This window comes from Erpetoichthys calabaricus, chromosome 9 (genome assembly GCF_900747795.2).
Source record: "Erpetoichthys calabaricus chromosome 9, fErpCal1.3, whole genome shotgun sequence".
Classification (NCBI taxonomy): domain Eukaryota; kingdom Metazoa; phylum Chordata; class Cladistia; order Polypteriformes; family Polypteridae; genus Erpetoichthys; species Erpetoichthys calabaricus.
In genome coordinates this window covers 182,423,137-182,449,521 of record NC_041402.2, presented here as the reverse complement: position 1 = coordinate 182,449,521, position 26,385 = coordinate 182,423,137, and the positions used below count along the sequence as shown (strand labels likewise).

Here is a 26,385-nt window from a genome sequence, read left to right as displayed (position 1 = left end):
GTCACTTCTTTGGAGGATTCTTTGCATATGAAATGTATTCTTTAGGCTCTGAGAAGGCTCCTAATGTGTGGTCAAAACAGAAACTTTTAATTTAATGTATAGCTGGGTACAACAGAAAACCTCGACTTAGCCTGCACGAGTCATTTTAAAATCAGGAACCCACTGGCATTTCACAAATCAGCTGCTGTATTCGTGATTATTTATGGAATGTTATGCGCATCTAAATAAATAAACGTTCTTTCTGGAAACATTACGTAGTTGGTTCTTTTAGAAACCAAAAGGTTACCCTACGTCATAGAAGACTGTGGTCCGTTTGTTTATAAGAGTGTATCAAATTTTCTCCTGGTATGCCCCGTCTATAGTTGGTTACACGGTTTAGAATATGAAAAGATGAATGAATATTCTCTCGAAATCCCACACCCAGCTCTAATCGTAAATTCCTGAAGTGGGTCAGTTCTTTACCACGCCTTAAGGAATCCCTTAGATTGTAATGCCCTCCACACACTGAAGCCTCTGCGAACGCAGAAAGGTTTGCAGCCTGCACTGTCAAGGTTTTGAAAGTTTTCTTTTAATAGCAAAAATAAATTAATTTAATTCATTTATATATTTATTTATTTTAGATCTTTCACGAATCATACCTCCGTAAGGACAACTCCAGGATTTGAAACAAGATCTCAGGTAAAGGCCTTTTTCTAAAATTCATTCCAAAGACAATTTTGACAATGTATTGACAGTGCACCTACCCCAAAAAGAACAATCAATACACAGGGTTTAATTTCTGTTTTATTTAGATACAAGGCAAAAGTACAAAGTTATTTACATCTGCGTACATATACTTGTTTTGTCTTTCAATATATAATACCAAAGTCTTGTAAATAAGGTTTACCATAAATATATACAAAGATAAAGTGACAATTCAGTATTGTGGAAGTAGAGCACAAGTTTAAAATTACATTTACATTTTGTATATATACTATATAGAGTGTACATTATCTTTTTTTTTTTCTTTCTTCTTACAAGCGTTTTGTTCCTCTTCCCAAGAAGGGGTTGCATTTTCACGAAAGGACACTAGGGGCACACTAATCCATAAAATACACAGCATATTGCGATGCTCGTTGCCACCAGGGGGCCGCATGTCCAGTTGAAGCAGCTGGCATGCAAAATCCGGTTTTTATGGATTTAAATCTACGAGGATTATTAAATTGATTTATTGGTTTATTTTTCCAATAATTTTAAAAATTCTACTGTAGATTTTTGTAACTGCTTGTTCTCAGCCATTAAAGAAAGTAAGGAACAATCAATGGATATGTGAGTGACAGTCCACATTTTCTAAACTGCTTTAATCTGTACAGGGTCATAAGGAGTTGGATCCTGAAGGGGGCTTCAGTCCCGTGCACAAAACTCAAGTGTCAATGCCACTAAAGTAAGTTAACGTTAGTATTTTGAGTGTACTTCATTCATTTAAGGGACACCACTAATATGATGCAATGATCTTGGATCAAAAGAATTTAAAATTTAAGTCTCATATATATGAAAACCCATGACCCATGCTGTGTTTATGGAAGGCCTACTTTAAGTATTATGTGGGTTGCAGTCCAGATACCACTACAGTCTGATATCGGCAGGCATGGAAATTGGGTAACTGCATGTCAGACGGCCGAGGCCAAAGTGCTTTATTTAAACAACAACAAAAAAAAAAATGCAAATGCAGAGACCCAGAAGTTCCACTGGCCATAAGAGCGACATGAAAGTCACTATATCAAACTAAAGAATTTTAAAGAAACAGTACTGTTGCAAGATGATTTGACAGAAAGCGGCCCTAAGTGGTGTTTTGTTATATAAATACACTTTTTAAAAATTAATTTCACTACTGTCTCTGGGTTGATAAGTCCAGCATTTTTCCCCCTTTTGGATGGAGGCCAATGGCTGCCTATGCTGCCTTTACAGTAATAATTTGTTTGGCTTCTAGCTTTTTCCCCCCATTAGGTTAAGTGGCCTAGCCTACTGAGAAGTCCCCAAGTGTCCTTGTAGCGCTTACTGATGGTTAAGAAACAGATTCAAAAGACTGAACTCAAACCACCTTGCAGTGCATTTTGTTGGTGTTTATCATTATCAGAGTGCCATCCTCTCTGAGGAGCTAAGCAAAATATAAACAAAAAAATACAACCAGAGTCACATGGGCCAGCAAGTATACTCACACCTGATGGGGCTGTGAACTGGGAAGCATTGTCTGGGTCCAGGTGTGAGAATGAGTAGGCACTCTGCTCCCTGGTTCTGTCCCAGCAACCTCCATCACAGGACAATGGTGGGAATATGGTGAGCCAAGGAGGTAGCATGTGCCACGGGCATCTGTGGAGGAGGTGAATGGGCCTGTAGTGTGACCACGGGGCTTCCTTGGGACGGCCGGTGCCGGGCACTCTTCTGGTGTGCTCGTAAGCCTGCCAGTTGGGAATAGGCGCTCTGGCAGACATGGCATTTATAGGGCCGTTCCCCTGTATGTAGCCTCACGTGGTTCCGAAGGGTGGATGACTGGCTGAACCGTCGGTTGCAGAAGCGGCAGACAAAAGGTTTGTCCAGAGTGTGGATGCGCATGTGGGAGCGCAGGTTGCTGCGGGAGTTGAATCCACGGTGACAGATGACACATCGCATGCGACTGGCACCTGCAGAGGAGGCACCATCACATAAGTGGAAGTCTTCTGCTGGTTGGAGAAAAGAAACATTTTATTAGAAAAGGCATGCTTTGACTAGATGCAGTTGATGAGCTCTATTTAGAAATGTCTAGTGTCCTTCATACTAACGTACTAATTATACTAATGTTCATATTAACAAAAACAAAAGTAAACCACAGCCTAGCAAAATGAGTAACAATCCAGTTCTAAAAGCTCTAAGTCAACTGGGCAGATTTACATTTGGGCTGTGGTCTTCGGTGCTTTGTAAAACACCTTGGTGTATACTGTCTGAGAAAGGCACTATACAAAACAATCATCAGTTTATTGATTTTTAAAAGTAATTTCAGAAATTTTACAGGCTCTATGAGAATAACTCTGAATTGTGTAACAGCTAGAAGTAACTGGCTAAATATGAAAATCTTTTCGTCACTTTACATTGTAATTACTAGATGTCTTTTTAATATAAAATTCAACAGCTGTTAATATAATTATGAAAATCATTGCATTGGCCAGCCTTACTCTGGGATGAAAGTGAGGCACAAGGCAAGCTGATCTGAATTCAGAGTAGGTCATCATAGGCCACAAGAAAACAAAAAAAGGAAAAGCTTATCCAGTTTAAACAAGCAGATCAGATCTGACAAGGTGCTGGGGGGTGAGGGTGGGGGTTAAGTTAATTAGTGAGAGGTACTAATTAACCTTTTATCACATCCATTGTTCTCTGATAGCGATCAGCCTCCCCTGCCATGCTTCCACCGCCTGAAGACAGACATCCGAATCCAGGCAGAGAGGGGTCCTTACCGGCCTTCTGTTTTTTCTGATGGTCGTCGCCCATTCCTGGCACCCCAGGGATTCCTAGGAATGTGTTGTGGGAGTTTCCATACCAAACCAGCAGCTCCTGGTCAGGAGGGATTGTCTGCCAAGGGAATAACAGAAGATATGAAAATCAAATGTTTTGGTAAGTGGTATAGTTAATGTACAAGAACGCTCCCACCAAAAATGCTTTTGTCGTCTTTACATGTCAGAGTGAGGGGCACTTGTGTACAATTTTTGTTTGTTTATTTTTTTTGCTGGATGTGTAAGGCGGAGTGGTGGCTCTGAGGCTAAGGATCTGCGCTGGTATCCTGAAGGTTGCCGGTTCGTATCCCCATCACTGCTAAAAGAGATCCTACTCTGCTGGGCCTTTGAGCAAGGCCCTTAACCTTCAATTGCTCCAGGGGCACTGTACAATGGCTGACCCTGCGCTCTGACCCCAAGGGGTATGCGAAAACTAACAAATTCCTAATACAAGAAATTGTATAAGGCAAAATAAATTAGCTAAAAAAATGTTCAAGTCTGTTCACTTTTGCAGTATGCATTTCCCAACTGGAACACACTGATGCTGAAAATTAAAAATAACAGACGTTATCAGTTGACCCAGAATTTTTAAAATGACATACACGTAGGCAATTTAAATATACAGGAGTGAGAGAAGTGCTGCATCAGTGTGCATCTAAAAAATGAGAAGAAAGCTAATTCCATACTGGTGAAATACAGCAGCTGAGGTCTATTTGCTAAATTGTTGTTTGTGACATGTCTCCATTGATCTTTATAGTGTACTTCCGAACAGAGTATACTGTATGGGCATGGGAAATGTGCTATATCATTAATACACGCAGGTATAAATAAATGTGTTGGTGTCTGTGAGAGTACATGCATCTATAGTATGCTATTTGTGTACATGTGCACCTTGCATATTTATGTATTCATTCTTATGTGTACAGTGGATATATACACATACCATTTTTGTGTACTTGTGCACATTTAAGCATACAGCATGTAAGTTCAGTGTTTGTGTTCTTATGTTTATACTCATGCATGTACATAAATAATGTCCATACGCATATTCAAAAAAATGGCACAAACGTTTCTTTTATTTATTCATGGTAAGGATGAGTTGATGAACGCCTGTTTAATGCATCTTTTGTCACTTGTCTATTCAAAACAATTAGACATTGGTGGTGCCGCTTGGCTCCAAATTAAATTGGCTGGTAGGGCATCAGAGCTTGGCAGGATTATAATATTGATTTAATTAGGGTTCAAGTAAGTACTGTCGTTAATGCATGTAATGATACTCCAGGGGACTGAATGAATTCTGCTTGGTGACACATACACACACACACACAAGACCACTACCACACTGCTACATAAAGGTGCTCTGTATCTAAAAATGGCAAATGGCTGTCCTAAAGGTATGGCTGCTAGGGTGAAGAGGATCCAGTGACCTCAGTCAACATTTTTTGTTTGTAGAAAGAAGCATAACAAGACACATAAAATACACAAATATACAAGAAGAAGAAAATAAATCAGAAGATGAAAAGGTAGAACATTCAAACTGTTAACTATTAGGATGATTCAGCCCCTATTTATAACACCCACACTCCCCCACATTTTAACTTTATTTTACCTCAACTGCCTTGTAGAAGATGCTGTTTCCAATCTGAACAACTTCCAGATTCTGCTCTTGCTCATTCCGTGCGCATTTGATGTAGGTCATCCAACTGCGGTGGTCCTCCTGACTGGCATCAATGAAGTAGCGCACTGTGCCGTCCTCATTGAAAACCTGCAAATATTTAGAGCCAACTGAGAACACAAAACTTCCCCTGCTTGGAGCTCAGCTTAGCATGCCATGGCCAGCTAGATGGAAATCCTATTGTGTGGCTCTGGCATTGAACTGTTTAGAGACAAGAAGATGGCCAATACCATGAAACAGTGCCAGTTCTTCTTCTTTTTGAATGTTCACAATCAGGAGTGCCACTGTGACATTTAATATCAGATAGGTATAAAAATGGGATGGATTTTGCACATCTGATTTTTGTTTTTGTGCCGTACACTTGACTTTCCAAACAGAAAGAGCTGATCTTAGCAGTAAAATATTGTAAGCTATTGTGTGCATACCATATAAAATCTACTGGAGGGAATTGTGCAAAATTTATAAGTGTATAGCATTTTGTTTTAGTAATAACTATGACAACTTTCAAACTGAGTGATTCTTTTTTGAGTTATCAAGTTCACAAACTCATGTCTTGACACACAGACAGACATCACTTTGAAAGTGGGCAAATCAGGTTCAGAGATACTTAAAGGTCAAATTGTTGACACCATCACCATTGCCTGATATATATTTATGATATGCAAAGTAAAAGTGAACTGCTCCTACATGGGTATATGTCCTGATAGTTTAAATGGATTTTTTTCTTCTGCAAATTAGACAGCTTTATATAAGTTGTATCAATTCCCTCAGACACTTGTCTAACTCAGTTATATTTATCTGCATGTAATATAAAATGCTTTGAAAAGACTGATTCAGAATATAAGGATTTGCAAGGACGGTATTGAAAAGCTACACTGTTCTTTACCTTAATGTATTTAGTAGACACAAATCACTTTTACACTTCTGTCGGCTGGCTAGTTGAGATACTTGTTCAGATTAGTCAACTGAGTCAACGCTAGAATTCCACCAGCAGCCTTTGCACTGCAGTCCAACACCTTAGCAAGAGGCCGCAATGCCTGCAGCATGCATGATAAATGAGTAGAGTAATGTGCCAATAAAAAGCAGAGCAGTATGTGTGGAACTTCAAGTTAAAGGAAAAAGCTGCCTCTATTTAGGAAAACCCATGTAGCCTAAAGCTGAGGCCACAACATCTCCACATTATGTCTGATCTACCAGTGCAAGTCCGCTTACCTCCCACATCAAGTTGTTGTTCTTGAACAGGTCAACATGTTCTGGAGAGATGACTCGGCCAGTAAAAGGTCCCATTTCTGTACCAGCTTTGATCCAGGTTTTGGAAAAGATTCCAAGCCCTTCTCCTGGAATGGAACTTTGGGCAATGATGACCTCACTGGGCAAGACAAGGCTGGACAGCTTCTGCACTTCTGAAAAAGACAAAGGTTCAAGGGATGGCTCATTAAAAATGGATCAAAAAAGTGATAACCAAGTCAGTGCCTTAGGAAATAGAAATGGGTGTGAGGGAGTGAGACTAGCAATGGAAGAGAGTGGCTAATGAATCATGACTCAGTCATTTAACAGTATGATCTAAAGTTAGGAATTCAAAAAGAAATGTGAAAAATGGGCAGCCAGACTTTTCATGAAGTATATAAATTGTAAAATATTTTTGTGTTCCTTGAAAAGACAGAATCAAATTAGAAGTCACATTAAATTATAATAATATTATTATTAACACCCTTCCATAGCTGTTTCCTGCTGTATCCAGTGCTGCTAGAATAAGCTCTGACTCACTGCAATCTTGAAACCGTTTAAAGAATGTTTTGATAATAATAATAATAATAATAATAATGGAGACACATTTTATGTCATGCCTGACATCATTTAATTTCTGTCTTTACATTTCATTTTGCTTGATTACCGGAGTGTCTTCATATCAATATATACCATCATATATAAAGTATATAATTTATATATATATATATATATATATATATATATATATAATCTATTTTACTACCTATACATATAATATATATATATATATAAATAAAAGAGAGAGAGAGAATTTATACAGTTAAAACACACACACACATTTGTCTTTTTACTCCATAGATCCTTTACTTCTCATTATCTGACTATCTTACTGCACCTTTCATATCTCTTTCCCTACATTATAGCACCATTCATATCCTTTTTATGTTATAACAATGCTCATATAAATCTTTGTTACATATTTTCCATTTCTCTTGCATTTTCCGTATCTAGCTATGCAATAACATTTTATTTCTCACTACTGTATAGCGCCTTTTCTAGCCATCTACCTGTCATTTAATGCCTTTCCTATCAATATATCAGTCGCCTGCTCCTTGCTTTACATTATTCACTATTTCAAAACAATAAAGAGTTACCCTATCTTCATTTCAACCGTGTATCTCGCCAGGACAAGCAGAGTACTAAATGAATAGTTGAGGTTTTATGTCAGGACGGTATTTGTTAATAATTGCACTCACTTTCCTAATCTTCCTCTCTTTTTTCTTCACCGTCGGGGATTTTCACTTTTTCCAAGTTATTCTGTCAGGCCGTCGCCTTCAGGTTGATACTTAAACAATCCACTGTTCACGTTTTTCTTTACAATTTTTATTTCCACACGGTTCCCCTTCTTTTTTTTTAAAGTTCTCATAGTTTCTTTAATGTCAAAATCAAAGGAATTTATATCTGAGAAAAAGCCCGGTCCGGGGGAAGGCGAGGCGGCCCCGACAGGGGTTAAATGGTTCCCTTTCACAAAGCATCCAGCAATTTGTTACGCTTTTGAAATGATATACATTCATTAAACTCAACAAGAAAGAAATTGCTAATTCCAAATTCATTATCCCTTTAAGAACTTTGTAGCAATAAATTTGGGCTGAATGAAATGAGGACTTGTTTAAAAGGCCCAGGAATTCCTGTGACAAAAATGGAAAGGCGATTAGATGGTTGACATAGTGTGAATAGCAATAGAATTAGTCTTCATGGTGCGTTAGCGCAAAGGACCGAGCTCCTTTCGGGGTGGAAAACCAGAGAAAAGTGGGTCGCTTACACGTCCAACACTGGGAAAGAGACTGTCCGGAGATTGATGAATGAGGGATAAAAACCGGGACATCTCAAAGAAAAGGAGACTTTGCTCTTTCTATAGGCTCTGGTTTAAGTGCAAATTTTCTCAGGTCAAACACAAAGTTAACCAAATGAATTTAATGCCCCGTCTCCTTTAAGTCAGCGGCGCTTGTACGGCCCTAGCGGGACAGCCCGAGTAGGTTAAACGGGCCCTTCAAGAGAGGTACTGGGAAAGTCTTCGAGACTAGCCGCCCGCCCGCAAGCAAGGACAAAAGACCAAAGGAAAGGGAGATTATTTTTAGATAAATCTCGTCCTGCGCTCCCGCAGTTTACAGTCGGAGCTCCGTATTGGGATTCCTTAAACGGTGCCGAAACATCAGCGCGTGTCTTTGAAACAAGGCGATGGAAGAATAAAACTTAAGATCAGCACCGAGGCGTTCTCTTACTCGTTTTCATCCATGTAATGTAGAAATAATACTGATACGTGTATAACATATAGGTGTCAATCAGTTGAAAGTCACACTGCAAATTTAGCAGTTCTAAAACTTTACAGATTTATGAATTAAACTTGAAAGGAAAACCTTCTTAGTGAAACCAATAAAGTTGAACTAAAATAAACGCGCCATGTTTTGAAAATGAATATTCAACATATAGTTTTATATTTACTGTATCTCTTTCTCTCTATATATACATAAATATTAATCAGCATGCAAGCAGTACATATACATAAATATTAGAAATCGCTCGTTAATGTTAGCGATATTTTAGCTTTACTGTCTGCACGAACTTGCCTGAATTCATCACAGACTGTTCGTTTTTGGTTCAAGTCTCCTGAAGCGAGATGTCTGTGGCAGTTATTAGCTCGTGGACCAAATCAAAAAATAGTCCAAATAAAGAACAACGCGCTGACATTTTCTATATTGACTATTACATTTATGTGAATTGTATTCATATTGTTGTAATGGATCATGTAATATTTAATGATGATTTAATGATGACTATGCTATTTTAATTGAATTCTATATTTTAATTACGGTTTTGCGGTAAACGAGGCTGGGATATGAGAAGCTGTTTAGGAACAAGCATCTCTAAAAAAATGGATGGATGTACACATATGAATTGATGTAACGATGAGCTATATCGATGATTCATATCTTGCACTGGCTGGTGTTGGTAAGAACATTTTACCCTTTGTGCTCGAAAAAGTGAGTTTACAAAAAAGGTATAAGTAATATATGTATCATCTAAAAATGTGCACACATACAACGTACGCACGCATTTTACATGCCGATTCCTTTGAAACCTAAACATTTGATTGAGTCAACTGTGTACACATACACACACACACACACACGCCTATCAGATAGATGCCATGCTGCTTGCGGGTTTAAATGCCCCGAACGCGTGCACACTTACCCCCAGAAAACGACTGCGCTAGGACTTCAGCGGTGAATGCGGTTTTCGGGTTAGCGTTGTTACTCTTTTCCTCAAAAAGATGCTCCCCTAGGACATTTCTCCATCTCCCGTAAAGAAAACTGTGGAGGATGTCTGATGTGATGATTTCGGAGAGGGACAGTCCCTGTGGTTTGAATCCCGATTTCAGCACTAAGGCTTCTGCTGGCAGAACTGAACCCATGGCGCTAGGAAGAGTGCGACTTCGTTGTGTATCAAGAAGGTCCAGTGATACGTTGCACCAGACTTTTGGTGGACTTGTTTTAATTATTTATTTTTTTCAAAGTTTAAACAGTTTTTCTCTACAGTCCTGTTTTACTCTCCCTTTCCTTGTGGTAAAGGCGTCTGCTCCTCAAGAAAAAAAGGGATGCCAAATCTGTTTAGAACGTTGCCAAGACAGTGTTCTTTGTGGAGAGACAGTTAGATGGAAAGTGTTCTTCCTTGTCAAAGTGTCCGCTCGCTTTATACGCGCCTGGCTTGACCCCCTTCGAATTAGTTATTAATGACCCTCCCTCTGTGCGCTATAGACTTGTTCTACCAGAAAGAGAGCCAAAGCATTATCAACAGGGCACCCCTCTGGGAGGGAGAGAGAGAGAGAGGGGGAGAGAGAGAGAGAGAGAAGGGTTGGGGGGGGGGGGGGGGGAGTGGGAGGTGGGGGTGGTGAGAGCACCTTACTGGAGTGACGTGCCTCTCCCTGAAGACCCCTCACACCTGCAACTTCCGAAGACGCTTCCACAAAAAGGGAGTAAGGCATAAACGCCGAGGTAGTGATCTATCTGACCTTTCGGAGCACCAGGCATTTAAATACAGGCTTCGGTACTGGACAGGTAAACATGAAAACAGGTCACCTGAGTTGTGCCTTCACATTACTTCAGCACTGCAGGCTAGTACACGACCTGTCACCACTGCGCCCCTCAGCAATGGCGTGGTATCTGATGGCACTTGGGAACACTTCCATCTCAATGTTGAAATTTTCCTCTTAAAAAGTCAAATTGCAGTAACGTTGATTGTCTCTGCCGCTGCAAACAAACGATAATGACAATGTAAAAAGATACTATACCGGAAATCGTTTTTATTTTCTTCTAATAATCGTCACAATCTGTTCAAAGAGCCATCGGGGCTCGCCAGATCACTTTTTTTGTCTTGATGTAAAATAATCCCCAATGGCTGCTTTCTAAAACCGGTTATTGTCAGTTAATGGCAACACGAATACAAAAACAATTGTTATGATTCTGTTTGGCTGTGTTATATAATTCCTTCTAAGTAACTATGTTTTATATAGTGTTTTTGTTAAGGTTCCGCAAGTGAATTATGTGGTGCTTTTTATTATTTATATCTTTAGGTATGGAAGGAGAGAGAGAGAGTATATGTTGACTTTCTCAGATGTGTCTAGTATACATTTTATATCCGTTGATCTATATTTTGCATGTAGAGTATCGACTATCACACATCTGGCTACAGCGCATTTCGTATCTATCCATCTGTGTTGCATATAGCGCCTTTGATATATACTTATCTACCAATATAGCCGCATTGTATAGCATATTTAATTGTACATGCTGATACATATGCCTACTACGTATTTCGTATTTGTTTGTCTGTGTTGCATATAACGCCTCCTGTGTATCTATATTTTATATAGTGCCCTTTATATCCTTGTCTATATACAGTATATGACTTTCAAGTATCAGACCGCTGCGTATTTCACGTCTATCTACCTGTAGGTTTAGGTTTATTTGTCATATATAGGTTAACACAGGGTCAACATACAATGAATTGTCCATAGCTCCTTTTCCCCTATATTACAATCACAACTGTAAGTTTATAGAAGTCACAGATACTTTATTTTTTGCATCAACGCATGCTCTAGATATCGAGAACCCAAACCAGGACTTAGAATATCAGAAAATACCATCATAAGGAAAATCACACAAGCTGATTGCTGGTCTGCCGTAAGGTATGACTGTAACTGCTTGGACTTGCGCTTTGCTGTATTTATTATCGAAGCCTCTCGCAACTTCTACAGCCAGCTCAATCAAACGAAGACTTCTGGATTTATTTCCTAATGTATGTACATTTAGAGTTTAATAATGCAGCCTTATGTGCGTGTACGTATTCTGGCTTCATGAGAGATGGGCATCTGCTGTTTGTGTCGAGGCTGAAAGCAAATTGCTTTAATTTCAACTGTCAAAAATAATACTTAAAAGGAAGCACGTAGTTTATGTGTTTAGAATTTACAAGTAAATGTTTTTTTCGTACAATGAATGCATCGCAAATACTCAGTTTAAGAAAAGATTTATACAAGCAAACGATTTAAGACGTAATGTGTCGATCACGACCAGGGTTTTGCATTTTTATATGCCGAATCTTCACAGGTAATGGTAGGTCCACATCAGGCCCCCAGATTTTGAGTCTCCTGTCCAACAAAACTCCATTTAATAATTCGTTGTGCCGCATTTTGACTTTTAAAACAATTTGTCGTACACGTATTAGTTTGCGAGTATGTAATTGACACACACGCCAGACGACTCGTTTCAGAAGGCGCCCATAAGTGTTTCTTTGTACTTTTTATTTTTAATGAAGCACATCGTGCTCTTTGTACACACATCTTTGTGGCCCCTTTCCATTTATAAGGCAATTCCTGTTTAAGGAGGCAAAGCGTTCACGACGGTGCGCTGAAAAACCGTAGTCCGATTAAAGTAAAGCAAACCATTTTGTGTCTTTCCAGGTGTACGGAAAAATGCAAAGTCCTTCTGTATCACGCCATGCCAAAAAAAAAAAAATCCCTCGTGCCCTACCTCTGGCGCACACACACACACTCACACAATTTTTGTTTGTGTTCGCAGTTTAATATTCATGGATGTTAATAAAAAACGCTCAGTATATTGTGAGCATTGTTCAGACTTGTATATATGGGGTTCGACTCTCAATAGTCACAGTTCCCTTTATTTTTGTCTCTCTATTTTTCTGGGTTGATGGACTGGGAGTAAATGACCACTTCCCCCCTATCGCCCCCCTCCATGCGCCCCCCTCCTATTCCAACAGAGAGAACATCTTTATTCCTACCCCGGACTTTCTGGTTTCCCATTCAGGGCCCTCAGAAATAATGTCAGACCAAAGAATGGGGCTGCAAATCAATCTTTCACGGTGTTTTTGAGGGCAATTTGACACCCATGCACTCCCCTTTTCTTTGAGAAGCTACAAGGGGATGGTCAGAAAATCTGGACAAGGTTGGGGTCTTGATGAGAGAAGACAAGAAATAATATAGACGCACAGAAAGAGCGCCGAGAAATAGGGTGCACTGGTTGGGACGGCAAAGAGAAAAATGAACGTGAATGACAGCGCAAGAAAGGAGATTAGTGCTCAACAGCTGCTTTTTGGGGGCTTTTTAAACCCCCCTCCCTCATTTCTTTTTTATTCAAGGTTTTTTTTTTCCTTTTTCCCTGAATAGGATTTGCACACATCCAGATTGATTTATATTTATTGCAGTTAAACATTTATTGCACTCAAAGACGTTTCAACTTTGAAAAAAAGGAAGAAAGACAGAAAGGGAAAAAAACGAGTGAAAGGCAGAAAGGAGTAAGAAAAGACTCTTTCTTTATTAAAGAGCTTTTAAATGAAGCCCACGGAGATAATATGCAGTGACCAAGTAGAATTTGATTTGCCTTACTCCAATTAACCCCTTCTTCAATCGAGGCGCTTTGCAACTAAAGGGCGCTTTATTTTTTCCCCCGAGTCAAGTGACTGACGGCGCTATAGTTGTCACGTCACATTTAACGAAGATACTTACAAGATCTTTTTGATCTTATAGTTCACAATTCCCGCACCTGTCATTTAAGAAGAAATAATACAGTTAAACTGGAGAGTTTTAATCCGATATTTGCAACACGCATAGCAACGACGTGTCCTGGAAGGCGCTAAGTAAAATAAAGATGGATCAATTGTGTGCTATTATTATTGAATGATGCAGCATAAAAGACACAAAAGGTATCCAAAACACACACTCGCAAGATTTAGGAAATAGAACAAAAACGCAATTAACTGGACAATCAGCAGCACTGGACCACCTCCTTCGCCAGAATGACCACTGTTCTGAAACAAGCGAAAAAAAATTGACACACAAGCTTTTCAGCCTTCCGTGCCTTCTGTTTCTTTTGAAGATGAGAGGAAAAAACATAAACCCCCCAGCAGGTCAGATAGCCACCACCTCCCTTTAAAACATCTGCTTGCCAACATCGTGCGCCCTTCAGGGCACATCCAACTCCTTAGCTCATTAAAAAGATATTTAGCTTAAAAGGAAGAGGCAATGAGAGGCCGAGATGGATGTCACAATTCGTTTGAACGCGGATTAAGGATCGCGTAACTTCCAATTAGGGAAATGCAAGCACGTTAAGCGCAACCGAAGCTGAATTTTAGAAGAATCGGGCCAATCGATACTGTTAGTTCTGCTCAAAGTCAATAGCTTAGCAAAATTGCATTTGGGAAGTTGAAATCACATCACTAACCGTTCAGCAGGCTCCGATTGACACAGTTTCGTTGCTGTTCTTACTGTTACCGAAACGAAAAAAATGACAACGGGACAAGTGAAGAGCGGGCCTTGGCACGGGTCACGCGGATGTTGCTTGTTATACGGTCCGTTGGGCAGCCCGTTCATACGTGCTTCGCTTCTTGGGACGGTTCGGTTTCACCAATAAAAGAATGAAGTGTCATTTACCCACGATATAATGCAAGTCATGTCTGATATCGGTTGTTCTAATGAGGAGAAGAGCAAACACACCGGTTCAAACAGAGCTTTTCTGGTAATGGAATATTGTAAAGAACGTTGTGCTCCATTGTTTGTTTATATGAAAATGTGATATATACTGTAATATAGAATTGTTGTTGCCCATTCAGGCTGGAATACAGATGGACAGGCACGGCACACACAATCTTAAATATATAACTATTCTTTAATGGCATTTTACTTACAGGGTTGTGTGATTTCCCATATTGCTTGATAAAGCACAATTTCATTATGGGAAGGGTTCTTTGCACTGAAGTCGTTTCTTTGGACTTTTTATAAAGGTTTCTTATATATAGTATGCAAGATACTATTAGATCAAGAAAACCAATCTAACTTGTGTTACTTAAATGCAATGAGAGTCCCTTTAAAATCATGAACTCGTTTTACAAATCACATCATCTAGTCATCATGGCTATTTATGGTAACTGTTCATGATCTAAATAAATAAAAGGTTCTTTCTGGAACCTTCCTGCAGATGGTTCTTTTATGAACTAAACCATGGCATCGCTTTATTTTATTTTTAGGAGTGCACATTGTTTTTTCTATTTCAGAACTGAACAAACGTGAAGCATACACGCTCGGACACAAAGCCCCACACATTTTCCTTACTCGACTGCACTTCGGTTCAAGCGAGTGGTACACACACCCACGCGCAATTATTCCTTGCGTCAGTTAAACTCTACCTTCCACACAAGCACATACTTCTTGCGTTCTTATAAACCAAGGTGCCTTCAAGGGAACCATTCATATGAAGGTTACAGAAAGAATCTGCATTCATTTAGATACCTTAACATGTTCCATAAATCACCATGAATAGATGACAACAGGTTTGTGAAATACCAGTGGGTTCGCGATTTTAAAAGAACTCTTGTTGCATACACTAACACAGGCTAAGTTCAGGTTGTTTTGATTTGCCAGTAGACATTAAAGATTTCTGTTTTGTCAACATATTACGAAATAGCCAAAGAACCTATTTCATATGCAAAGAACGCTCACAGAAAAAAATGGTTCTTTGTCAAACAGTGGTTCTATGAGGAAACACACAACCAAAGTGCCATTAAGATTTAAATGTTTTTAAGAGCGGGACGTTATTTACAATTATTTAGTCAATTATGCAATTTACACATACAAAAAAATCGTCATTTATTTTTACTAATAAAAGAATAAATCGCAGTTTATACAAAGGTACACAGTCTCACACACACATACACATTTCCTTATGTATATGGTGTTTAGGCTGAAGTGCACCTCGACATAAACGTACAAAACTTTTGCCCGCGTTACGTAATTCATTTAAAAACACAATACAGACATGCGCAAGTCTTTTCTTGCATCGGCTCTATGTAATTAAGTACAAGCTGAAGCGCAGTGCAGAGTACAAACATATTTGGTTTGTTTGCGTGTAGACTTCAGTGCAGTTTACACATACACACTCAAACCGTTTCTTGCCTCAGTTACCAATGAATGAACAAATGAATGAATTGCACTTTACATGCAGATGTTTTTTTTATTATTTGCATGGCGGTCTGTTCAGCCTTAAGTGCCACTTACACATTTCGTTTCTTAAATTGGTTGTTTTTTAAACTAAAAGGCCAACACGCAGTTTACACACACATACAGATTGCGTTGGTACGGTTTGAAATGTAAAGAGATGAAGTGTTATTTACAGGCATACGATGATTTTTGTTGTTGGATGTTGGAGCGGTCGATGACGTAATGACAAGAAAACATATTGCACTTACTCCCTGAGCATGGGAAAGGCACTATATAAATAACATGTTTTATTATTATTATTAAAGTAACAATAATAATAATAAGAAGTTGGGTTTTGGGGTAGTTTTTCATTATGATGAAGTGCAGCTCACACAGACTCGCACACACGCACACCGAAATCAGTTTTTCCTGTCGGTTTTGCGGTGGATGAAATTTAATTCACTCACGTGCACGCGCAAATTGCATCTTGAAATGGCCCGGTTCAGTCCGAAGTGCTACTTATACACGTATGTACGCCCATTTTTTATGTATTTATCGCATCTCTTTAAATGATGAATAAAGTACAGTTCACACACAGGCACACACAAATATTTGCTTGATTTTTTTTAACGTTAAGTGCACGTTTTTTTTTTGTTTTTGTGTTTTGTATCGGTTAAATTTAAGTATAGTAGAAAGGCTGAAGTGTAAGTTGATATCGAAAAATGTGAATAAAAGTTACTTGGATGCGTAATTTATTAGACATTCATGGCTCTTTCTCTGTGCAGTTTGGTTCATAGCACAAAGAAGCAAGCTGTTGTTTCGGGGGCTTTTCGAATAGGAGAAAAGGGGCGCACAAGACCTCCCGAACAATGGAGATCTGCAAATGTTTTTCAATAGATTTAACTCAATGAACAGTAGATTTTCCAGGGCAAGAAAACAGAAGTGTTCAGTTGGAAAGCTGCGACTGAATTTAATGGACAGCGAGCGAGATGGCTTTTTTATTTGGTGGGATAAAATTTAATTAGCTTAGTACAGCCCTTGAGAGACAAAGGCGACTCAATATGTATCCAATCTGAGGCTCATTGGGAAACAGACTGCTGAAAGTCAAAAGAAGCAGGAGAGAAAGGCGAGCTTTTTAAAATGAAGAGAAGGGACTGAGAGGTTGGGGAGGCGGCAGGTGACTGGCACGCGTAAAGACAAGGAGACACTTTTGGCACAAGGCTGATTATCTCAAAGCAGAGAAAGACGGCAGACGCATATAGAGCTTCCTCCAGGTTTCACCCATTTAGACCAGCTGAAGAAAAGCCAGACAGAATAGTCGAGAGGAAAGGTCCTAAAGCAAATGCCGGCCATCGGCTGGGAGACCCAGTGATGCTGGGAATAGACCCAAATGCTACCACCCAGCATAGTCTGCGACAGCAGCGCAGACCGGCGACAGGACGGCACACCAGGAGTGTGTGTTTTCATCACGAACCACTCATGAGACACATGTCACACAAACAGAATTCTGTAATGCGCGAGGACGGGAATAAAAGCAAACGGCTGCGCGTGAACTTGAATGCAAAGCCCACTTATGCAGTGCGTATCCGACACTTGACTGCGCCACACAGAAACTCAATTCTGTACTGTAACTGGGGCTGGGACAAAAGCAAACGGCTATGCGACGGGAACACTTGTGCGGGCTAAGAATAAAAAGCACACTGCCAGTTCGTTGGAACGGGAACGATACAGTATCCCCGAAACCTTGCTACTTCCCCACGCACGGATTACATTCTGCGCGGCCAGAGACTACAATTAAAAACTAACGGCAGCACGGCGTGAGCTTGAATACAAAGGACACAAACCCGATGTGTGTCCTCTAGCTGCCGCCCCGCCAAGCATAAACTGAATTCTGTAATGCACCGGGAGCTAGGATAGAAAGACAAAAGGTCACCCCGTCTGAATTTTGGCGGTGCGTGCCCGAAAAACCTATTGTACCGCCAGGCAACAACAGAAACTCATGGACGGCAGCGGGCGTTGGGGTAAAAACAAATTGAAGCGAATGGACACGCGGCATGAACTTGAACACAAAGCACCAAGTACACGTTGGGTCGAATACCTCGCCAAACAACTCACTTATCGTTCGCATTCGTTCAAATAGTGAAAAGACTGAGGCACCGCCTACTGAAATAAATAAATAGAAATAGTCGTTATATTAATTTTTATCATCAGGTTGCACACCTTGTAAATGTCACCCTCCAGTAACGCAAGGAGGACGAGCGGATATTCGAACCGAGATGATGGAGTTCGTGTGCGCGTGTGAAATGAGTTCATAGGAGAAATGAAAACTGGAATTTCTTAAAAGTAAACTTGACATTTAAAAAATATTATTCGAATCGAAATCAAAAGAAGGGTAATCTGTTTCCGTTGTACACTAATAATTAAAGTTATAGCTCGCATGAATATTCGATTAAATCTCCCAGTATAGAAAAAGTGCGACATACACGTGCGTGTGTAATTGAATTGGTCGCATAAACCTGCATTTAGGAATAAATAATACATAATACACCTTTTAGTGACTAAAACGTTTTTTTTCCTTTTGTGACTGTTCCCTAGCCGACAGAAGAGGCGCTTTATCAAACAGATAATCTTTGCTTATACTTTACAAAGTTCAAGTGATACCCATTTCTTCACTTACTAACACTTAGACATTTCCTGTGGCCGTCCTGTGTGGGACTTTTTGTGGCCGTTTACGCAGACACTAAATAAAGGACTTACTTTGTATACATTTTAGTAACGTCTCGTGCCGGCGGAATAAATTATATTAATTATTTTAAACTTTCTATTAACTTTTTATTTAGTAAATGATAAAACATACGATTTTCTTATGGGTGCATTTTAATAGCATAATTAACATACATGTGTTAATGATCTCTTTGCACTTATTGGACGATATAGAACTTGTGATAAAAATATTTTAATGACTGTACTTTATTAGCAGTGAAATAAGAATTAATTAAAGGCGCTATATTTGACGTGTATTTTTTGTTGCACTTAATGTCAGTTCACAATCAATTTGTGTTAGATATAAAATATGGAAAAACTCCTGTAAGAAATAATCGGAAGAAATGCAAAAAATCGTGCAACACAAGTCAAAGGGTGCACACTTCCTCGGATCCCTCCTCACTTTTTACCGGTCCCGAGTGTTAAAAACACACTTTTTACAAGAGGCGCTCCATTACCACGGAGTTCGGCATACATACAACGCAATGACAACACAAAATGGCATAGTCACTATCCCATTCGGTAATCGTCGTTAGTAGTAAATGAAGTCAGACGAAGTGGCATCAGCTTTAAAATGTAGCAAGAGATCTGATCACCTAACGGAAAGGAGAAAAGCCGTGAATGAGAGCACAAGTGGCCAGGATGAGGGTGTGTGCGTCTTTTTGCGCCCCTGGCGCTGCTGCCCCGCTACGGCAGGGCGTCATTAGATTAGCGCTGCGGCTTTGCTGCGAAACGTCGGCTTTCAGTGGTGCCGTACAGTCACACCTGAATACCTGGACACGATCTTTCTTTCTTTTATTTTTACTTGAAACACAAGCCAATTCAGTTTTCACCACCCTTTAACTGTTGGCTTTCTAAAGTTATGCCATTCCTTTTCGGTTATTAGATATATTTCAGAGAAGTTCGGAGAGCCCATCCACGCACACGCACTCATTTACGCAATGTTCACGTTCCCCGGATTATTCTTTATTAATCAGTCACGTTTACCCTAGGCAGCTAATAAAAATCAGAATAGCTTCAATAAACTTAATAACAATAATTGAACCTGGACGCTTACTCACCAAGTCCCAAAATGAAGGAGAAAGGTGCGAGGTGTCGCAGCGGGCACTCCTAAGAAATCGCTTGGGTTTAATAACACGTTTAACGGGCCGCATGCTCTCAGCCTCGATGATGCCCATTTCTATACAAGATACACGTACTTTTCGAATTCAGCATGAACTGAAAATAAATAAATAAATAAATAGATAAACAACCGACTTGAGGGCTGCCGGAAAGCTCTGTCGAATTCATTTCTTGCCAACAGGGGGCGATACAAATTTCTTGGCAAGAGGGCGCTTTGGGGCTGGAACGAAATGCACACACGCTCACACACTTTAATTAAAAACGCCTTTTAAGACCTCAGCCAGGAGTGTGTCCTTGCTCGAGAGAGCCGCTTGAACAGTTTTACCTGTTGGAAGTACGCGCTGAAGGCGGCGGTTAAGAAAGACCGACAGCGGAGTGAGGAAGGCGCCGTTAACGAGCTGAATCTGAATAATCTGCAAACAATGCGGTTTACTCCTCGTTATAAAGAGGAAAGTCTCGTCGAATTTACAGCACACATACATCGAACATTTTTAACTTTAATATGGTGTCGATATAAGAGGAGCTGCTTTGATTTTCAAAAGGTAAATCGTTTCGAAGTACACGCACTTCACTTTAGTCTTCTCTTATTAACCTAAATTGCATATGCGGGACGAAGACTTCAGTAACGGGAGACGTGTGTTCCGATTTGTTACGCTGGCATTTATGTATGCGCCTGCGGCTTTTCTAATTGACACAGCAAGAGTAAATGTGTCCCGTTACGGTCTGGCGTCCCGTCCAGGTATAGTCTCTGCCAGGACAGACTCCTGCGACTGTGAACTTTGCCTAAACAGGTTTAGAAAATGGATAGATGGCTAGTGTTGGACTTTGGTAAGATATAACTTACAACAGTAAAACGGTGCGACCATCTTGGTTATCCTAACGTCTTATTATAAATGTTTTTTCTATACTGTAACCGGACATTTTGTGCAGATTCGTTAAATATTGCATGGTATATGCACTTTAGATGTGGCATAATTGAGCTCGGATAGAATGCATATTTGATGCTCAACGCTCTATATTATTAATACTTTAGCACTTCGTCCTTTGCTTTTCTTTATATAGCGCCTTTAATACTGAACACCGTAAAATGGTGCTTGACAGAGCAGATCGGGACAAAATACAGAAAGGCTTTTCTTCTAAAAGTCTCGCCTAAATAAAAAGGCAGGCAGATGGGCATGTTAAATTGAGTATGTGTCTCGCTGGATTGGCACCTTGACCCACTTTGTGCCCCAGTGCTACCACATTAGGCATTGGTGCTCTGTGATTTTGCCTTGGATAAGTGGGTTAGGAAATGGATGGATAGAAAGAAGTCAGTTATCTTTTCCCCGTGTGCTTATGTGGAATTAAGTAAGCTTTTGTAGCGCCTTACAATAAAGTACACTTTGTCAGGTATAGTATAAAAGGTCACAGATTTAACTCCTACCTTTAATACTTGGTGTGATTGTGAATGATTCACAACACTAGCCACTGTTATAGTGAAGAAAGAACTGTATGTGAATGGGAGAGTGTCAGGTGAAGATGTTCACTTTGAATAGTGCTATATAAAAACACAAGAGTTCAATACCTAAGGCTGACTCCCTGTTTGACTTGGAATGAATCACATCATTTGGTAAAACTCGCATTGAAAAGACAATTGGACCTACCTGTGAAATGTCTCTAATGATGTTTTCGAACAAAAGTGCTATATTAAAGGGTGAGGATCAACTCACACTCCTCACCCTGAATTCAAACTGCATAGTTATGAAAAATAAAGAGTACTGTGCATAGGATGGGGTTCCTTTTGAAAAGCACTATATAAAGGCCTAAGGTCACAGGTTCAACCCCTAACCTAACCCCATGTGGTTTGCATAATGAGTCGCCTTGACCCCTAGCATTAAGATTACAGGAATATGAAAATCAGAATGTCGTGCATTTAAAGTGCATTGGGATGGAGTTCTTAATGAAAGATGCTATACAGAAGCCTAAGGTTCAGCTCCCACTCTGGACCCCTTGTTCTGTCCTGAATGGGCCACCTTCACTGCTGGAATTCACATTGCAGAAATATGCGTTAAAAAAGAGTACTGTGCATAGAAAGGTACTATATAAAACCCTAAAATCACAGGTTCAACATCTTGTATTTTCCTTAATGAGCCACCTTCCCCACTAGCATTCAGATTACAGGAAATTAGAGTGATATGGAAGTAAAATTGATGGAGTTCCCTATGAAAGGTGCTATATAAAAGAATACTATTATAGTTTCAAACACCCCCTGCCCCTTGTGTTTTCCTGACTGAGTCATCTCCCTTGCTAGAAGTCATGTTGCAAACATATGGGTGTAATTGTACTATGATTTTTAAAGAGACATGATCAATCTGTCTGTCAAAGGCGCTATATACAAGCTTACGGTTACAGGATCAAACCCTATCCTAGTCCCTAAAGGTTTCCTGTACAAATGACCTCCCCTGCTGGAATTCATGTTGTGTAAAGTGCCCTAGGATGGAGTTCCATATGAAAGTTCCTATTGTAACCCCATGGGGTGTGCCAGAGAGTCCCAAACCATAGACACAGTAATTCACCACCCATTGATTGAATAAAATAAAGGATTTGTATTCCTTTCCCAAGCCCCTGTTCAACTCTCCTTCCACTAACCAGCCACAAGTACAATAAACCAATGAATCTATCCTCCTTTTGTCCTCCAGCTGAGTGTTGCCACTTCCTCTGACACCAATAGCTTTGGAAGCGGGCTCCTTTTAAGGTGAACCCGGAAGTACTTCCGGTGACATTACTTGGTCAGTTGGAAACACTTCCCAGCCCCGCCAGCCAGGAACCCTACAGCATAGATGTGCCCTACAGGACTACACTTCCGGACTCCAACTCCCATGCAACCCTGCAGGTATGCAGACTGGGACCCAACATGAAGGACACTGCCATCGAGAATGGTGGGGGATGAATTGCACCCCTGCCGGTTCCTGGCGTCTTTGGGCTTCCAAATCAGGACGGGAATCATAAGGCGTCCCGGCAGTGTATTGCCTTCCCACTTATTCTCTCTTTCCGTTATAGCATCCCGGCCGGGTAAGGAATTCGCCTCCGTCCTGGGCGGGGGGTCCTCTCGTCCTCTGGGGCATCTACTCTATATGGGAGCCTGCGGTCCCAGGTTCAGTCCCAACGCTGACTGAAGCGAGTCACTTCACCGACCACTCTTCGCAAGTTAGAAATATGAGGATGACTTACTATGTCCGAAAACTATAAAGCTTTAAGCAGCTGGTAAACTTGAAGAGGTTGGACGGCGCGCATTAAAGGTTCAAATTCTAACGCGGACTGTCAGTGCAGCCTTGATGAGCCGCTTCCTGTTCCAGTGTTTACACTACAGAAAGACTGAAACAATTTTACTTTTCTTTCATAGCGACTAAAGGCGATGGTCACTGTGCAAGCCACTAGACAGGCAGCTTTTGCACAGGAGGGCTTCACCTGTAGATATGGGGAGATTAACAAATCCCTTGGATTACAGCCTTCATTGAATACCCATTTATGCCTTTCACAACCTCAACTAGCAGTATACTTGCGGATACAAGGCAGGGACTATCCCCAAATGGGACGCCAGTCTGTCCACACGAACTCACAAATAATTGGGAGAAAAACCAGAGGGCAAATAGAAAAACACACAGTTATGGCCAGAACCGTGCAGCAACATATTATTTGAACCCAGCACTCTGTATCTGTGAGGCAGCAACGTTGGCCACCGTTACATAAATGCACACAATTTTAGTTCTTTTGAAAATACACCACCGTATCCAGGATTCTTCAAGAGAATAACATCTTGTACACACGTGTTCCTGAAATAAAATCGGCCAATCACGAGACGACGGACAAAATCCCACCTTTCAACAGCAGTGACTAACGTTTTCATGATTCGCGCGCACAAACGGAATGTCCAGCCCGATTCCGTCATCTCTCACAGGGGCAACGGCGAGCCGAATATGACAGATCTGCACGTGCCGACCAGACGGCGCATCCGGTGAGCATTAGGCTTGGACTGCAGGAACACTGCCGCCAGAAAGGGAGCGGCGCTCTGCTAAGTAATTTGACGCGACTTTTATATTTTATCCGGGCGATCAGTTTCTTAAAAATTCTTAAATCTCCTGATGGGACTGGCTACAAGACAGGAACCAGTACAGGTCAGGATGCCAGTCCACGGTCGTGAGAGAAATTTGAGTTGCAAGGTACCATCAACGGGGAGAACTCAGGTTTTGAGTATAAATTATTATATTTTTATATATTTTTCTTGGTGGACAATTTGAAAAAGGTGTCACATGCATACACTGTCTACATTTCTACAGCGTGACACAAGTAAAGTGAAAAGACTCAGTTACAGTCGTGTGGAGAGAAAGGCAGTGGTGGGAAAAGGGGGACTTATGAGTTATATATATATATATATATATATATATATAGATATATATATATATATATATATATATATATATATATATATATATATAATATAGCCACTTTTATTGTAGAGACTTTAAAAAGTCTCTGATGAACAGTGCCCTGTCCAGGATTGGTTCCGGCCTTGCGCCTATGCTAGATGGGATAGACTCCAGCACCCTCCCGCAACCTTGTTCAGGACAAAGCGGGTTAGAAAATGACTGACTGACTTCTCAAAAGTACTGTAACCACGGAAGGACGCATTCCATAAGGCAGCACATATTACAGAAAATGGCTACGTAGGATATAAATTGTGTCTGTTTGTTTTGCAGTTGGAATTGAACTACAAATTGTATTAGGACATTGCCCTCACTGGAAGGCTCTATAAACAACAAAATGAACAAATTTTGCATCTCTTATCCGTACCATGTGTGCTACATCTTTTGTTGTATTGTGAACTGATGTGCTATGACAGCGTTCAACGTGACAGGCACTACTTAAAACAAAACGAACGAGTCCCCCTCTCGCGCATTCCTTGAAATTCCCCTCAAACTTCTTTATTTATTTGTGGTCAGCCTGGGCCAGAGTCTATTTCGGCAATGCATGGGTGCAAAGAAGGACCCCATCCTGGGTGGTGCGCCTGTCCATCATTAGACCGATTTAGAAGTAGCAGTTGCCAGACTACACAAATCACGGGCATGTGGGCGGACTCACCGCGAACGTGTGCAGTCCGTGTGGACAACGACTAGGCGTGGGACTTGAAGTCGAGACGCTCCTAACTCAGGTGCCACTCTTAACAGTTTATTTTTTATGAAGTATTACTATGGTATTATGAAGTAGTATAGTATTAACAACTATTATACATACATTTTTCTAACTCGCCTATCTCCACTTAGAGATGCAAGGTATCTGGAGCGTATTCTAAGAATCCGGCAGGAACACAATAGACAGGGTGCCAGCTCATCAGTGGGTGAGCACATCAAACACACATTTTGGCCAATTTAACAACGCCAAATCACCGGAGGTCATGCAGACGCGAGGAGAGCATTCAAACTCCTTACTGCGAAGCAGCGGCGCTACAGCTGCGTCACCGTGCCGCCCTGTGATGAAGATGATGATATTTTGTACTGCTATATGTGGTTAGCCCTGTAGCCATTTAGTTTACATTTAAATTCATCTATTTGGCCGACACCTTTATCCAAAGTGATGTTCTTTACTTTTTCCAATTGGAGCACACGCAGGTGAAGTGACTTGCGCAGGGTCACACAGTGTCAGTGGCAGGATTTGAATCCACATCCTCAGGGTCTGAAGTCCAAAGCCTAACCCACTGTGCCCCTCTGTTTGCGCCGAACAAATGCCCAAATAGTCACAAGAGAGAGTGAAGCCCAAATGGCAGACAGGGAAAATTAAACACTAAGAGGAAGAAGTGGGGTGGTGGCATAGGGTGGGAGTTGGGAGGTCACCGCCGGCCATCAGGCTCCTAAGCAAACGCAGCAGACAGCCACTTTCTGATATGGCAGTCGGATGGGTCATTAATGCGCGACACCAGAGATCAAGTGGATGTCCTCATAGGGAATAAGAATGCTTCCAAAGTAAAACGTGTGTCTCTTTCATATAGTGCCTTTCGTGGTGGACACTTTGAAAAGTGCTTCACAGGTTATACTCAGTTATTTCAACATTTGTACAGTGTGATACCAGAAAAGTGAAATATCTCAGTCACAGTCATATGGGAACCTATGCGGGCAGTGGTATGAAATAAACTGATAGACTTGTGATTTCTATATAGCGCCTTTCATGGCGGACACTTCCCATACACGTTTCACAGGTTCTCTTAATTTATTTCCAGATTTTTTACACTGACCACACTTCAAGTTGAGGTGACTACGTTAAATCCACAGTGTGCACTGTCCAAAGCTTACCAGTTCAGTTCATTTATATAGCACCTTTCATGCTCAACATTTTTTTAAAATGCTTTACAGGTTCAGTTATTTCCATATTTCTACACTGTGACCCCAGTAAAAGGACTTGGCTGAAGTGGTGTTACATAGAGGACAGAGGAGGGGATTGAGCGCTTTGAGTAGTGAGAAAAGCGCTATATAAATGCAAAGAATTATTATTATTATTATTATTGACCTGAAACCCTG

The 26,385-nt window shown here is 40.5% G+C and overlaps 1 protein-coding gene across 3 annotated transcripts; it reads right to left on the bottom strand.

The window, feature by feature from the left end:
• Positions 1–771: 771 nt before the first annotated feature.
• prdm12b (PR domain containing 12b) lies at positions 772–10,161 on the bottom strand. Of its 3 annotated transcripts, none has more exons than XM_051931959.1 (5): positions 9,661–10,161; positions 6,391–6,581; positions 5,113–5,268; positions 3,366–3,582; positions 772–2,696 (listed from the first exon to the last, which is right to left on the bottom strand). In XM_051931959.1, exons 1-5 carry the CDS (start codon positions 9,878–9,880, stop codon positions 2,293–2,295), a joined length of 1,188 nt encoding a protein of 395 aa, XP_051787919.1. In that variant the 5' UTR covers positions 9,881–10,161; the 3' UTR covers positions 772–2,292. The 3 variants fall into 3 exon arrangements, with proteins under 3 accessions (XP_051787919.1, XP_051787920.1, XP_028664835.1); XM_051931960.1 differs by having other exon boundaries at positions 772–2,699; positions 3,468–3,582; XM_028809002.2 differs by having other exon boundaries at positions 3,468–3,582.
• Positions 10,162–26,385: the final 16,224 nt, after the last annotated feature.